General features: G+C 47.6%; 1 protein-coding gene across 4 annotated transcripts in view; it reads right to left on the bottom strand.

Moving 5' to 3' along the window:
- Positions 1-17,383, bottom strand: part of CACNA1F (calcium voltage-gated channel subunit alpha1 F) — a 1,137,291-nt gene that overhangs the window by 92,848 nt on the left and 1,027,060 nt on the right. For all 4 annotated transcript variants that reach the window (XM_069645269.1, XM_069645268.1, XM_069645267.1 and 1 more), the window contains one exon: positions 3,124-3,225. In XM_069645269.1, coding sequence (XP_069501370.1) covers positions 3,124-3,225 — 102 coding nt within the window. The remainder of the gene's footprint in view (positions 1-3,123; positions 3,226-17,383) is intronic.

Below are 17,383 nucleotides of genomic sequence, written 5' to 3'. Positions count from 1 at the left end.
TCTGGAATTGGGCCCAATGGGGAAAATTTGCGCTATTACCGCCGGCGGTAATAGCGCAGAAAATCTGCAAATTTGCAGCAGATTTCCCCCAAGCTCGGAGGTGGGGGGAAATCCGCCAGGGCCATGATCTGGCAGACCCTTAAATGCAGCAGTAATAGCGCTACTGCCGCATTTAAGGGTTACCGCCAGATTTGTGATGAGGCCGTGTCTTAACATGCTCAGATCATTACCACATCACCAACGATGAGATATATCAAGCAGATCATGTCTCATTCTTTTTCCATCTAGCCACTGGTTCCAGCTGCATTCCAGCTGCGTCTTATTGAAGTGTTAGTGTTCCTCTCAGCACCTCCATATCTTTTGAACTTTTGTGGTCAACCCATGTTTCAATAGACAACTCTGTCTAGCTTCTCAACACACAGCATGTCGATATTATTAATAGAGTGCTCTCATTGGCAGAGAGTGCTACTATCACTCTACTCGTGCAAGTCCTCTATCGGGCCAAGAGCTGAGGACAGTATAGACAATACATATACAGAGCGCTATAATTTCTTTTTTGGCCGCCACAACCAAAATAGCTTTCACCGTGAGCTTGATAGAACTGGGGGCCTCGATTTCAGCACATACTCCAAGGAGTACTAGCTTTGGAGCTTGTTCCATTGTCCACCCCAATATACCTGAAAGGGTAGCTAGAAGCAGGTCCAGTTGCGCTATATTTACATGCAATCCCACGTAGTTGGATACATATCAAATATCCCTCACTGTACTAAGTGAACACCTGACAGCGCAGGCATCAGCCATGAACAACGACTGACCCGACCTTGATTAACTTGCCATATGGTTTTCATATGAAAAACTTCTGGGGCAACAAACCCCCCCCCCTTTTGCTACAAATGAACCTGCCTTGAGAAGGACCCTCCGGGGTCGAAACATGTGTCGGCTGACTACTTTAGACTATGGGCGTCATTACAAGAAGGGCGGTAAGGGTTTAACGGCGCTGGTATAGGTGCCGGAGCGTTAACCCCTTACCGCCCCATTACGAGGTCCTCTCGCGGGACCCGCTCTGGACGTCTGGTTTTACCAGACGTCCTTAGCGGGTCCCGTGAGCGGCCCAGCATGCTAACAACGGGCCCGTCATTAACGGGCCCGTTGTTAGCATGCTCCCCATTCCCATTGAGCACTATGGGGGCTCAAATGGGAATGGGGATGCACCGGGTCTGGGTTCCCTGGATGGGGAAATAACGGGCCCTCCAAGGTCGGAATGGCTCGGTATTTCCCCATTCAGGGAACATGGACCCGAGTTTGGAGGCAACCCTTATTAAGGGCATGGCTACCTCCAAACTCGTAATGAGGCCCCATGTGTCTACACTACTGTAAATAAAGAACCACACTTGAAATAACGCATCCAGCATGATAATCTCTGTATTCATAAGATTCACCTAAAACTTTAATTTGTAAGGTAACCAGGACTTTCCACTATTCCCAAACAAGAGGTGTGGGTTCACCTCTTCCCACCTGTGACCTTGCACAGAGATATCAAGACCATCAGATCAAATGCTGAGCGTTCACATCTAGAGCCCAACCCTTCCCCCTTTTTTTCGATACATATCACAACTGCCTAGCTTGACCGTCGGACACAAATTAACTTACTGCAGCCTATCCTGTGGAGTCGATCTCATGAGTAAGAGTTACTTATGCAGTGCTAATCTCAGCCATGGTCTCGAAGCCACCTCTATTGAGTACTGCAAAGCCTTCCCCTCTGCAGTTTCCATGGTCTCTGCTACATTGCTTTCCCACTTCCCCTTCCATACCTCTAGCAAGTTAACTCTGTATTAGCGGGAGCCGCTAAGGTACCAGGGAGCTAATAACGGGCCCGCTATTAGCGGGCCCTTATTAGCTCCATCCCCATTCCCATTGAGCCCTATGGGGGCTCGCTCGAATGGGAATGGGGAATGGTTCTCAGAATGGGGACCTACCGGGTCCTCCAAGTTTAGAATGACCCGGTACGTCCCTATTTCGAGAACCCGGACCCGGAATGCGGTAAAGGGGTAGCCATGGTGCTAATAGCACCATGGCTACCTCCAACCTCGTAATGAGGCCCAGTGACATGTTTCAGGATGCCTCGAGTTTCAGTACAAGAACTTGGCCACTTCATATCCTCTTCTACCAGATCCAAACCACACCTATACAAGTTTATATCTAGCTGTATTCAATTCTACTGTGTTAATCACCAATCTCTCCACTCTTCTGAACAGAGGCCCTCTGCTATGCAACCAGGCAATGAGTAGCGTTGCCCCTTTAACAAGTGCCTGTCTATCTAGCTGGCATTTATCCAAACCCGGTCTTGGGTTTGAGGCACGACTTAAGGAGACTTTAAAGTCCTTCCAATACCTTGCATCTGTGGAGTGGAAACATATCTGAGCACCAGAGTCAATGCACACTCAACCCTATGGAGATGAAAAGAAGGCGGCATACACAGTAAGTCCTTTAGAGGGCAGAGCTCAGTACATATGTACTAGATAACCTCCCTCTATTGGTTCCACTTTCCCAAAGTTACACAGTTGACGCACTTCACCTAATGCCTCTGTCCCGTCCTATTTGTTTGTCCTTGTGTGTTTTTGTGGTGCCCTGATGCCGGCGGGCTGTCGGCGCGGTAAAAGTTAATAAATAAATAAACTACTCAAGGGGGCTGTGTTTGGCTGATGCAGGCTATGAGGCCACACACTGGACCACAGACCTTGGGCCCTATCAGCAAACATTCTGCTTCTCACTCTTGGGCGGATCTTTCAAAAGGTCATAAAGCTCTCGGGGGTGCAGGGAAGTACAAACATAAAGGGCTCTCCCTGGACAATATACATAGAATGTGAAATTAATAGATGAAGCACAGTATGGTAGAAAAACGTGACGTCCCTGGTCACAAAAATATCTCTGTCGGCCCTTCCCTAAGGGAATCCAGGGACACTGAGGCTGCGGTGTGAGGATAATTTAGGCATGCTAGGTTAGGTGTGAATGGATTCCAGGGACAAATTTCAGATGGGGGGTGGAGGGGGTGTCACGGGAATTGAGCTGCTTTATTTGAAATCAAAATCCTGGAGTGCATTAAATGATTTTGGGGGGCGGTACCTTCGGGTGGTGGAATTACTTCATCCAGGATCTTCTGTTTTGTTCTCTTCCAGATCTTCTTAATCACTGCTCTTAGTTCCTCGTTTGCCGCCTCCAAGTTTCCTAATCAGTCACAGAAAAGGAAAAGATCAGTAAAGAAGAGCCACAACCCTGGTGACAGAAATGCAGAGGTAACTGCTTGTTCTGTGCATCGAAAGAGGCAACACATAGCTCAGCAACATGCATCACTCCTGCTATTTTAGAACTGGAGCCGCAGCCAGCTCTAGCAATATATGGTAATCAAGCCCGCAGTGCCACTTTCTATTTCTATTTGAGGACTGAGAATGGCAGCAAACTATAATAATGCACATTGATCAAGCTATGAGTACCCCCTGATATTCCAGCACTGGAGCCTGAAGCCAGCTCTACCAATAAACATGAATCATGTTTAGGAGCACCCCCACTATTTCAGTACTGGGACATGCAGCCAGCTCTACAAATAAACCTTAACCATGCCCTGCAGCACCATGCCACAGCTCTACCTATACATCTCAATCATGCCCTGCAGCACCCCCTTCTATTCCATGCTTGGCATCGGAAGTCAGCTCTATCACAGAGCCATGGTCATGTTTATATTCCTTGCCTAGTTTTAAAACAATTGCAATTTTGATAAGAATCTGAGCAATGATATCTCATCCTTTATTCTTTGTTTTGTTTTTTCTATCAACAGCCACATCACACGAATACAAGAGTTCCTATTGTGGACTAGGATTGAAATTGCTCACAATTGATGTTTTGTTTTATTGTAATAACAACTGATTTGTAACATTCTCCTGATGAATGTTCCTAGAATCATAGAAGAGAACTGAAACATGTCGAGTTTTTTGTCTTGGTAAAGGTTTCTACCAGGACACACTTTATAACCCAGTTCTAGGGTTTGATAACACTAAAATGGCCAAGGCTTCTAAAGTTGTCAATGATTAAGGGTGTTTATTGTAGACACGCTACCCTACCTTATCTAGGTTTTTTGTCACAAACATTTGTGAATGTTTTTTATCTGGTGTTTTAGAATAGATATTTTTTTTGACAATGGATGGCTCTGTTGTTTTTTAAGCCTAGAAATAGATATTTTCTGAATAAATTGATATTATGCTGTACAAAATATTTATGACTCGCTGTGTATGTTGGTGTGATTGTCGATAGGTTCTAACTGCCTTCCAGATTACTTGAGTTCTGCTTTCCCCAAATAAGGTAGAGATTCCACTACGGTGGTCTATTGTTACGCTCACCTGGTTCCACGGGGGCGCCACCCAGCAGTTGGGGTTCAGATGTCCCTCCTTGCGATGCCCAGATGCGACCAGCGGATGAGTTCTGCCTGGAATTCAGGTAAGCTATGTTCAGGACTGGGCAACCGGGGTAAACAGCCTCCCACCTCCCTGTAGGTCTGCGACCCTTCTGGACTTCTCCTCACCTTGTTTTAGATGTTGCCGGGTTCTCCGTCCTGCTGTCTTGGCAGGGCCGCTTTGTGCTTGGTGGGCAATGGCGATCGAGTTGCTTCACTGATGCCGGCACGTCTTGAGTCTTTCAGGTAGGTCTTATTGCTATGAATATTGCTGTCCTTACATGCCTGTTTTAAACAATGTCTTTTTATTCCTTAGGTACGCGGAAGTCCAATATGTGGCAAGGTGGAATCTGTGTTTCGCCGGTAAGTATGGGCATTCTTGACGCCTGCTCGAAAAGTTATGACAAAATCATATTCAGCGAAGAAGAGAGCCCATCGCAGCTGGCGTGAAGATTGGGCCTTTGCTGTTTTAAGATACTGGAGGTTTCGGTGGTCAGTAATAACTGTAATGGTGTGTCTGGCTCCCAGAAGGTAGTGTCGCCAGGCTTTGAAGGCGGATTTGATTGCCAAGAGTTCTTTATCGGTGATGGCGTAATTAATTTCTGGAGGTGAAAATTTCTTTGACCCGAAGGCCACTGGATGTAGCTGGCCAGTTTCGGGATCTCTTTGTGAGAGGACAGCTCCCATTGCTATACTGGAAGCATCCGTTTCTGCGATATATGGGAGGTCTGGACGTGGATGTCGTAAGATCGGTGCTGAGGTGAATCTTTTTTTTAGTTCCTGAAAGGCTTTTTCTGCGTCTTCGGTCCAGGTGAATTTCTTGTTATTTTTTCGTAACAACACGGTGATTGGGTGTACGATTTGGGAGAAGTCTGGTATGAACTGACGATAAAAGTTCGCAAAGCCTAACATACTTTATACCCCCTTTATTGACGTTGGTGATGGCCATTTCAGAACGGCGTCGACCTTGTGCAGGTCCATCCTGATGCCTCCAGGAGTAAGGATGAAGCCTAGGAACTCCACTTCGGTTACATGAAAAAAGCACTTTTCCAGCTTGGCAAATAAACGATGTTCACGGAGCTTGGCGAGGACTGAACGGACATGCTTGATATGGTCTTGTTTAGAAGTTGAGTACACCAGGATATCATCTATGTACACTAGGGCACAGACATCAATTAACTCTCTCAGGACGTCATTCATGACGCATTGGAATGCTGCCGGCGCGTTGCATAACCCAAAGGGCATGACTTGATATTCGAATTACCCATATTTAGTATGGAAAGCGGTTTTCCATTCGTCGCCGCTTCTGACCCAAACCAGGTGATACGCTCCCTGAAGATCCAATTTGGTGTAAATTTGAGCGTCCTTGACCTGGTCCAGCATTTCCGGAATAAGTGGAAAAGGGTAACGGTTCTTCACCGTGATCTGGTTCAATGCGCGGTAATCAATACAGGTCCTTAAATCCCATTCTTTTTTCGGCATGAAGAACAAAGGACTGGCTGCCGGGGACTTCGATGGACGGATGAATCTGTTTGCGAGGTACTGGTCTAGATAGGACTTCAGATGAAGACTTTCAGGTTCAGTCAGAGCATAGATTCTTCCACAGGGGACTTGGGCACGAGGAACAAGGTCGATTTGACAGTCACAGGGCCTGTGGGGCGGCAGGGTATTGGCTTGGTCCTTCAGGAATATATCCTGGAAATCGCTGTATTCCTCAGGTAAAGTACTGATTACACGTAAGGTAGATGTCGTAGTTCCGGGAGTCGTAGAATTACTGAAAGCAGTCTTCTGTTCTTGATAATAACAGGCTGGAGAGCAGTCACTGGGGAAGGTTAATTTCCTGGCTCGCCAGTTAATCAAAGGATTATGAGCGACTAACCATGGCATCCCCAGGTTAAGCCAAAATTGAGGCGCTTTGATGAGGTCGAACGAAATGAGTTCCCTATGCCCGTTCTGGCACAGCAATGTTATCTCAGCTGTGCATTGGGTTACGGGTCCGGAAGCGATTTCAGTCCCATCCACTGTAGTCACCTTATCTGTAATCGGCTTGGATCATAAGGGAAGTCCCATCTCTGCGGCCAGATCTTGATCAATATAATTCCCGACTGCCCCACTGTCAATGTAAGCCTCTATGGCATGCATTCTGGATGACCGTTGGTTATTGATAAAGATCACTGGTATTGCAAAGTGTGAGGTCGGTGGCTCCTTTACCTCACTCGGCAAACTGACCTCTACGTTTGCCAAGCTGGGTAGTTTTCCGATTGAGATTCTTTCTCTTCATCTTTTTCCGTGGCCCCAAAGACCTTCCTAAGGGGTTTCACCCGGCAGTCCTTCAGGAAGTGCCCAGATTTTCCACAATACAGACACAGTTGTTGTTGCCTTCTTTTATCTCGCTCTTGTTTTGTTAATGGGGGTCGCACTCCCCCAAGTTGCATGGGCTCTGCAGGATTTTCTTGTGCATGAGTTACATTGTCCCTAGACCAAACATACACCGCCCGTGGATCCATTTTGGAGCAATCTGCTTTTCGGTCTTGCAGCCGGTGGTCTAATTGTACAACCAAGTTTATGAACTCCGAACAGTCTCGAGGAGGGTCCACTACTTGAGCTAGAACATCTTTTAATTTGCCTCGTAAACCCCGATGAAACAATGTGGTTCTTTTGTTTTCAGGCCACCTAGCTTCAGCGACCAATCTGTTGAAAGTAGAAATGTACGTTAACAGGTCCTGATTTCCCTGTCGGAGGGAAAGGAGTTCATTGTCCACTGCTTGTTCTCGGGTATGACGAGCAAAAAGTTTCTCCATTTCCCTCTGAAATCCCCCAAAGTCATGTAACAAAGGATCATCATGTGTCACCAATGGAACTGACCAGTCTGCTGCGCTACCCCTCAGGTATGACAAGACAAAGGCCACCCGAGCCTGGTTGTTTGGAAATGCTCCTGGCCTGCAAAGAAAGTGAAGGCGGCATTGATTCATGAATGTGGCGTATTTTTCCATGGATCACCTGTAAATCGTTCCACCCCAAAGGACTGTTCCTGGAAGCATGATTTGCACCAGAGCAGAAGAAGTGGATGGCAGGGTAGGATTCTGCATCGCTGGGTTGCTTCCCGGTAAGGGTGTCTGGCCTGCTTGTGATTGCAAGTATTGTCTGCTAATGTCTTCAGTGCGCTCCTTAGTCACTATCAAATCTCTTCCGAGAGCATTAGTCTCCTGACGGGCAATTGGTCTAATTCTGAGGTTTCCGTGGCGCCCAGGTGGATTTTAGTTTGGTTGCTTCGCATTCTGTTACGCTCACCTGGTTCCACAGGGGCGCCACCCAGCAGTTGGGGTTCAGATGTCCCTCCTTGCAATGCCCAGATGCGACCAGCGGAAGAGTTCTGCCTGGAATACAGGTAAGCTATGTTCAGGACTGGGCAACCGGGGTAAACAGCCTCCCACCTCCCTGTAGGTCTGCGACCCTTCTGGACTTCTCCTCACCTTGTTTTAGATGTTGGCGGGTTCTCCCTCCTGCTGTCTTGGCAGGGGCGCGTTGTGCTTGGTGGGCAGTGGCGATCGAGTTGCTTCACTGATGCCGGCACGTCTTGAGTCTTTCAGGTAGGTCTTATTGCTATGAATATTGCTGTCCTTGCATGCCTGTTTTAAACAATGTCTTTTTCTTCCTTAGGTACGCGGAAGTCCAATATGTGGCAAGGCAGAATCTGTGTTTTGCCGGTAAGTATGGGCGTTTTTGGAGCACCTTGATGCGGTGAGTAGGCGCTATACGCTGCGCTTAAGATGCCTTGCCTTTGCTAACCTGTTATTTTTTCCTCTCCACGGGTCGCGGTACTCAGCCGGAGTATGGAATTTCCGTAGTGATGCTGATTGAGGAGCGGCTGGTGAGGCAAGCCTTTCGGCACGGTTCGTTAATTGTACAATGTCTAATGCCTTGTTTCTTCTCTTTTACAGGTCCGTCGATCCGAAGGAGCGCTGGTTCCAGGATGATGGTCGGGAGAGCTGCGGACCACTGGCGATGAAGTTCAGGTAAGCTGCTGCCTTTTCTCACGATGTCTTTTCCTTTTTTGCAGGTGCTGTTCTTCCGAGGTTCGTGGCTGAAGCTGAACACGGTGAGCGTTACGTTGCAGAAATGCAAACTAACGCGAAGCGTGTCAGTCCATTCGGGTGTGGTTTAAATAGCTTCAAGAAAGAAGTCCAGGTAAAAGAGTCCCCATGGTACCACACCCAAAAACACTATACTGCAAGCCTGGTTTCAAGGAGCCAGGTTATGTGGATGCCTCCACATGACTGGCATTAACGAAAAATAGTTCCCAAGCACAAGTCCATATTCAAACATGAGCCTGGCGCCAGGACTGTCTCCAGGAAGGTCTAGGCTGCAAATTCTTGGGTTTAGTGGGGACTGGAGTCAAGACTCTCCCTGGCCCACAGGTTGGCCAGGGGGTCTTCAGAGTGTGGGTCGTGACAGCACTCCCCCCAAGGCCCCTCTCAAGGTGTTCCTTCTGTCCGGCCAAGGCTTAGTTGGGAAGTTTCGATGGTAGCTTTTGATCAGACGCGGTGCGTGAACATTTTCACAGGGTTCCCAGGATCTATCTTGGGGTCCAAAACCTTTCCACTCAATTAGATAGTGTAGCTCCCCCTTGAGTACTTAGAATCCAGTATGCCTTTAACTTCGAATTCAAGTTCTCCGTCAATAAGAATGGGTTTCGGTGCTGCTTCAATCCGTGTACCAGGTTGCATTGGTTTTAAAAGGGACACATGAAATACCAGATGGATGCGTAGATTGGATGGTAAATCTAACTTGACGGCCGCTGGTCTGATAATCGTCTTGATGGTGTAGGGTGCCAAATACCTGGGTTGAAAGGTCCGGGTTCCTTAGATGGGTATAAACTTGGTGGCTAGCCAAACCTTGTCTCCTACTTGATAATCGGGGGCCTTCGTCCTGTGTTGGTCGGCGAATTGTTTTTGCTTGGCTTTGGCGTGAATTAGATGTTCTCTGGCCTTTTTGAAAGCCTGAGTGATGCTGCTGTGAAGGGGTTTAACTGCAGGCATTTATAAATTGGTTGGGAGATCCAATTCTGAGGTACGCGGGTGTCTACCATATAAGGTATAAAAAGGTGTTTTCCCAGTACTGGAATGTAAGGAGTTGTTATATGCGTACTCAGCTATCCATAGTAAGTCCTTCCAGTCTCTCAGCTCATGATGCAACATACACCGCAGGTATTGCTCAAGGATCTTGTTGGTCCTTTCGGTCTGACCGTCCGTTTGGGGGTGATGGCTAGTGGATAGCCGGACGTCAATTTGCTCCATTGCACAACACTTTCTCCAAAAGTTGGAAATGAACTGACTACCTCGATCGGAGATCAGGACTGATGGGAACCCATGTAATTTAACAATATTGTCCAGAAATACCTTGGCTAGAGTGGATGCATCTGGAAGGCCTTTGAGTGGAATGAAGTGGGCCGTCTTCGAGAATAGGTCTACGACTACAAGGATGGTGTTAAACTCTTGACTGGTAGGCAGATCTGTGATGAAGTCGAGGGAAAGGGTGTGCCATGGCGCTGGAGGAATGTCCAAAGGTTTCAAAAGACCAGATGGTTTGTGTTTTTGCAACTTGTTTTGTGCACAGACTCCACAAGACTGAATGTATTGGATTATATCTCTTTGCCAGGTAGGCCACCAAAAGTTCTGTTTAACCTTGGCTAAGGTCTTGGTGATTCCAGGGTGCCCTTAGATTAGGCAATCGTGGTAATCTGAAATGACTTGCTTTTGTAGGTTCTTGGTGGGTATGTATAGGCGGCCCTTAAAAAGGGGTATGCGGTCTTGGATGGAATATTGTTCTCCCTGCGCTTGCCATGCAAGGAGGGTATCCGGATTCATGTGTCAAGGAGTTCCCCCCCCTTCTCACCCGAGTTCGATCTTTGCTGGATTTCTTGGTCGATGCCTTCTTGCGAACTGATCGAGTCTTGAATAAAGCTGCACGAGGCTCTTCCGACTCCAGCGTGCGTTCAAGGTTCCAGGATGCAGGGATCCAGGAGTCCGGGGAAGTAACAGGGTGTACAACAAGCACACGAGCCCAGGAACCAAGAAAGGAAGGAAAGGGAATAGGATGGGGTAAGCTGGAAGAAGCAAAGGATACAATACCGTGAGCTACGGAGCACACGTCTGGTCGCTACTTCGCAATAGCATTGAGACGTGCGGGGCCGCAGGGGCGTGGCACATTTATGGGACGTACAACGTCCGCCGTGAAGGCTGGTGCGAAGCGTGTCATGTGATACGGCCATGTTGGAAGAAACAATGAATACAAGCCCCGTCGCGATAAGGACCAGGAAGTCCAGAAGGGGCACATTCTGTGGGTCATAACAGCATGCCTCTTCCGAAAACCTGTTCCACCAGGTTTACCCGGGTGTATAAGGTGAAATCTTCTGAGTAGTCGAGGGGCCTTGAGATTAGAAAGTGGCTCCCAGGTTCTTTCACTAGGAGGATATCCTTTACATTCAACCAGATATTGAAGCTGACCCCGTTTATACCTGGGATACTTCATACTCCAATTGGTTGTCGACCAGTAGAGGAGGAGGTCGGCAGGATTTCCGGGAGGATTGGTTGTAGGGTTTTAATAAGGATGTGTGGAATACTGGGGGATTTCTCTTCCAAGAGTCTGGTACTCTAATCCGGTATGAAACTGGATTGATAATTTCCTTGATGGGAAATGGACCATAGTACCGACGGGCCAACTTGTTTGGCCGTAGATGCCGGGGTAGTAATTTCGAAGACAACCAGACTTGATCACCGATAGCATAAGAAGGACCTGGTCTCCTTTTTAAATCTGCATACCTCTTAGTCTGTGTTCTGGCCCTGTCTAAGTTTTCTTTGGCCTCCTGGTGAACGTTGATGAGGGTTTCTATCCAGGAGTCAACAGTAGGTACTGGTATAGGATGAGGGAGAACAGAGGGTAGAACCGATGGATGGAAACCTTGGTTACAAAAAAAGGACTGGTCTTAAGTGCTGAATGGTCAGAATTGTTGTAGGCGAATTCAGCCACGGGTATCAGGAGCGACCAGTCATCTTGAACCTTGGTGGCGAAACATCGAAGATACTGTTCCAGGGTCTGATTAGCACGTTCTGTGGCCCCATTGGTTTGGGGATGATAACCAGACGAAAGGGCGCGTTGGATTCCCAAAATGCGACAGAGATGTTTCCAGAATTGAGAGCCGTATTGAGGTCCTCGATCAGATATGATCTTGGAAGGAAGTCCATGTAAACGAAATATGTGTTCCAGGAAGATTCCAGCAAGCTCGGACGAGGATGGCAGCTTACACAGGGGTGTAAAATGAGCCATATGAGTGAACAAGTCTATGGTTACCATGATGATCATGTATCCTCGGGAAGGTGGTAATTCCACAATGAAGTCTGTAGCAATGAATTCCCATGGTCTTGTTGGCAGCGATGGTTGCAGTAGAAGACCCGCCGGTCTCTTGTTATCATGTTTGTTTTGACTGCAGACAGCACAAGCTTTGATGTACTGTTGTACGTCGGTATTCCTTCCAGGCCACCAAAACTGTCTTTGTATAAGACAGAGGGTGTTAGTTATGCCACGATGTCCGGAGTGAAGGGTATCATGGCAGAGGTTTATCATTCTTTGTTGTAATTTCTGTTTAGGAATGACCAGTGCATTGTCCTTGAATAAATATCCTTCCTTAACTCTTAGGTTCCATGGATTCTTCCTTGAAATATCCTTCCAGAGGTCAGAGGACTGGGTTTGCACTCGGATTTCTTCCAGGAGGTTGACTGCTTGTGCTACAAAGATCGTGTGGGGAAACATTTTAGTATAGGCCTTGTCTTCAGTGGTTACATAGTCAGGACGTCGAGATAAGGCGTCAGCAATCATGTTTTGTGATCCGGGAACATGAGTGATTTGGAATTGGTACTGGGCAAAGAAGTAGGCCCAACGCGCCTGACGACTGTTCCTGCACTCCAACGACTGTAGAATTTGAAGATTCCGATGGTCCGTGCAGACCTGAACTGGATATCTAGCACCCAGAAGTAGATGTTGCCATTCAGTGAAGGCTTGGCGGATGGCTAACAGTTCCTTTTCCAGGATGGAATAGTGTGTCTCACTGGAAGTCAGGGTTCGTGAGAGGTAAGGAATGGGGTGTTCCAGTTTATCCTCAAGTACATGTTTAAAGACCGCTCCTATGGTGTAGTTAGAGGCATCCGTTTCCACTAGGAATGGGCGATTTATGTCGGGTTGGGCCAGGATGGGGGCTTGCGTGAACTCTGTCTTCAATTGTTGGAATGCTTTATCTTGCGGTGTAGACCAGATAAAAGGGGCGTCTTTCTTCAAGAGAGCAACGATCGGCTGAACAATCTCAGAAAAGGTAGAAATGAACTTCCGGTAGAAGTTGGCAAGCCCCAGGAAGGATTGAACTTGTTTCACAGATGTGGGAGCGGGCCAAGCCAGTATGGCTTTTACCTTTGAAGGGTCCATACCAATTCCTTCTGGGCTAAGGATGAATCCTAGGTAGTGAACAGAAGTAACGTGAAACAAGCATTTTTCGGGATGGCTAAAAGTTTGTGTTCACAGAGTCGCTGTAATACTGCCTTTACATGTTCTTCATGCTTTAGAGGATCCTTGGAAAAGATCAATATGTCATCCAGATAGACAATGACGAAGAGGAATAACATGTCAGAAAACACCCTATCCATAAAACGTTGAAAAAGTGCGGGGGCATTAGCTAGTCCAAAGGCCATGACTAGATATTCATAGTGACCAAAGGGTGTTCTAAAGGCTGTTTTCCATTTGTCTCCTTCCCGGACACGGATTAAATGGTAGGCACCCCGGAGATCCAACTTCGTGAATATTACGGCGCCTCTCACAGCTTCCAGGATATCCGAGATCAGGGGCAGTGGGTACCGATCTTTGAGGGTGCATTGATTTAAGCCACGATAGTCGAGGCAAGGTCTGAGTTCCTTGGTGTCCTTCTTGGGAACGAAGAACAACGAAGCACCCGCTGGAGATTTTGAGGGTCTTATGGTGCCGTTTTCAAGATTGGTGTCCAGGTATTCTCAGAGGGCCTTTTTCTCAGGTTCAGAAAGAATGAACATTCTGCCGAAGGTAATCACTGCTGAGGGATCTGTATCTATGGCACAGTCTTCAGGTCTGTGAGGGGGTAAGGCCTGGACTATGGCAGTTGAAAATACATCAGCATATCCCTGATAGGCCTCAGGGACTTGTATGATATTGGAAACCACGAGTGGTGTTTTCTGGTCTCTTAGTGGTTCTTTAGGAGGTGTCGAGGAGGGATCCAGGGATAGACAGTGGGACATACAAAACTCTGAGCCCAGGAATAGTGATCCTGCTGTCCAATTGATATATGGATTGTGCTTTTGTAACCAGGGCATACCCAATACCATGGGGTAATGGGCTGACTTAATGATGTCGAATCTAATCCGCTCTTGGTGATGGTTTATGGAAAGTTGGATCTCTTTTGTCTGCAGGCGTATGGGTCCTGAAGAGAGGGGTCTTCCGTCGATTGCTTCCACCGGCTGCATGGTGCTTTGTGTCTCGTACAGAATATGATGACTAACAACCCAGTCTTGATCAATGAAGATTCCCATAGCTCTGCAGTCTACCAAGGCCAGAATGGGATAGGTCTTATTCTTGGAGGGGGACAGGAAGGCCTGTAGTATCACCAAATTATTTTGTCCAGGAGAGTTCAAGGATGGAATTGATGTGGAGCAAACATCTCTCTCCCGAAGCTCTGCTCCATCTAGGATCGGGAGCTGGCGTTTCCCGAACGCCGAGGAGGGGCTAGAGGACACTCCCTAACCAAGTGTTTGTCTGAGGCACAATACATGCACAACCCCGTATGAATCCTTCTCATTCTTTCTTGCGGGGATATAGGTCGACGTAAGGCTCCTATCTGCATGGGTTCAGGTTCAGAGACTGAGCCTGGGTTTGTGTCCGTCTTGGTGGTATTCTCGAAAGACAGCTTTGGAGGATTAGCTCTGGATTTCTTCTTCTCTGCCTTCCTTTCCTGGATACGGAAATCTATTTGCAAGGCAAGGTCCATTAGTGCCTGAAATGAGTTTGGGCGAGCCAATCTGGCCAACTCATCCTTAATCTCCTCATTCAGTCCTCTCCTGAAAAGGGTAAATCTAGCCTCCGGGGACCAATCAACTTCCTTGACTAATTGCTTGAATCGAGTCACATAGGTGAGCATATCCTGGGATCCTTGCTGGAAGTCTAACAGGCGTTCCTGGGCACTATAGACCTGCTCTGGACGGTCAAACATGATCTTAAGGGCTTGTATGAAGCGATCATAGTCATCCAGAAGAGTATCGCCGGAATTAATGAGTGGCGTAGCCCAGGTCAAGGCATTTCCTGAAAGGTGGGAAATTATGAACCCCACCTTAGCCCTGGGAGTTGAAAAGTAATAGGGCTTAAAAGTAAAGTGGACCAAACATGAATTCAGGAATCCACGAAGGGTTTTTGCTGAGCCATTGTATTTGTCCACTATGCCACCCAGCAATACACTTTCTTTTGTGGCAGAATCAGGTGATAGAACTAGTTTGAGAGTGGCGTTTTTTCCGCCTTTAGATTCTGCACCTCGGTTGATAGCTATTGCATTCCACGCATCAAATCCTGGACAGCCGCTTCCATGTCCATATCGAGTTCGATCGTGTGGCGTCTCAAACTGTCAAGGAGTTCCCCCCTTCTCACCTGAGTTAGATCTTTGCTGGATTTCTTGGTCAATGCCTTCTTGTGAACTGATCGAGTCTTGAATAAAGCTGCACGAGTCTCTTCCGACTCCAGCGTGCGTTCAAGGTTCCGGGATGCAGGGATCCAGGAGTCCGGGAAAGTAACAGGGTGCGCAACAAGCACACGAGCCCAGGAACCAAGAAAGGAAGGAAAGGGACTAGGATGGGGTAAGCTGGAAGAAGCAAAGGATACAATACCGCGAGCTACGGAGCACACGTCTGGTCGCTACTTCGCAATAGCATTGAGACGCGCGGGGCCGCGGGGGCGTGGCACATTTATGGGACGTACAACGTCCGCCGTGAAGGCTGGTGCGAGGCGTGTCATGTGATACGGCCATGTTGGAAGAAGCAATGAATACAAGCCCCGTCGCGATAAGGACCAGGAAGTCCAGAAGGGGAGCGTTCTGTGGGTCATGACATCATGCTTTGTTGAATTTCCTTTTTCAGTTCCATGTGGGTTAAGGCTGTAGTCAGGCCTAAGAGTTTGTCTTCAGGTATGATGGGGACTGGATCTGGGGCTGTATAAACCAAGTCATCTGTTCCAGTACGAGAAAGTGCGTCAGCTTTTCCATTCTTGACGCCTGCTCGAAAAGTTATGACAAAATCATATTCAGCGAAGAAGAGAGCCCATCGCAGCTGGCGTGAAGATTGGGCCTTTGCTGTTTTAAGATACTGGAGGTTTCGGTGGTCAGTAATAACTGTAATGGTGTGTCTGGCTCCCAGAAGGTAGTGTCGCCAGGCTTTGAAGGCGGATTTGATTGCCAAGAGTTCTTTATCGGTGATGGCGTAATTAATTTCTGGAGGTGAAAATTTCTTTGACCCGAAGGCCACTGGATGTAGCTGGCCAGTTTCGGGATCTCTTTGTGAGAGGACAGCTCCCATTGCTATACTGGAAGCATCCGTTTCTGCGATATATGGGAGGTCTGGACGTGGATGTCGTAAGATCGGTGCTGAGGTGAATCTTTTTTTTAGTTCCTGAAAGGCTTTTTCTGCGTCTTCGGTCCAGGTGAATTTCTTGTTATTTTTTCGTAACAACACGGTGATTGGGTGTACGATTTGGGAGAAGTCTGGTATGAACTGACGATAAAAGTTCGCAAAGCCTAACATACTTTATACCCCCTTTATTGACGTTGGTGATGGCCATTTCAGAACGGCGTCGACCTTGTGCAGGTCCATCCTGATGCCTCCAGGAGTAAGGATGAAGCCTAGGAACTCCACTTCGGTTACATGAAAAAAGCACTTTTCCAGCTTGGCAAATAAACGATGTTCACGGAGCTTGGCGAGGACTGAACGGACATGCTTGATATGGTCTTGTTTAGAAGTTGAGTACACCAGGATATCATCTATGTACACTAGGGCACAGACATCAATTAACTCTCTCAGGACGTCATTCATGACGCATTGGAATGCTGCCGGCGCGTTGCATAACCCAAAGGGCATGACTTGATATTCGAATTACCCATATTTAGTATGGAAAGCGGTTTTCCATTCGTCGCCGCTTCTGACCCAAACCAGGTGATACGCTCCCTGAAGATCCAATTTGGTGTAAATTTGAGCGTCCTTGACCTGGTCCAGCATTTCCGGAATAAGTGGCAAAGGGTAACGGTTCTTCACCGTGATCTGGTTCAATGCGCGGTAATCAATACAGGTCCTTAAATCCCACTCTTTTTTCGGCATGAAGAACAAAGGACTGGCTGCCGGGGACTTCGATGGACGGATGAATCTGTTTGCGAGGTACTGGTCTAGATAGGACTTCAGATGAAGACTTTCAGGTTCAGTCAGAGCATAGATTCTTCCACAGGGGACTTGGGCACGAGGAACAAGGTCGATTTGACAGTCACAGGGCCTGTGGGGCGGCAGGGTATTGGCTTGGTCCTTCAGGAATATATCCTGGAAATCGCTGTATTCCTCAGGTAAAGTACTGATTACACGTAAGGTAGATGTCGTAGTTCCGGGAGTCGTAGAATTACTGAAAGCAGTCTTCTGTTCTTGATAATAACAGGCTGGAGAGCAGTCACTGGGGAAGGTTAATTTCCTGGCTCGCCAGTTAATCAAAGGATTATGAGCGACTAACCATGGCATCCCCAGGTTAAGCCAAAATTGAGGCGCTTTGATGAGGTCGAACGAAATGAGTTCCCTATGCCCGTTCTGGCACAGCAATGTTATCTCAGCTGTGCATTGGGTTACGGGT

Source organism: Ambystoma mexicanum, chromosome 2p, assembly GCF_040938575.1.
Source record: "Ambystoma mexicanum isolate Mex_15411 chromosome 2p, UKY_AmexF1_1, whole genome shotgun sequence".
NCBI classification, from domain to species: Eukaryota; Metazoa; Chordata; class Amphibia; order Caudata; family Ambystomatidae; genus Ambystoma; species Ambystoma mexicanum.
This window is presented reverse-complemented; position numbering and strand designations above follow the sequence as displayed.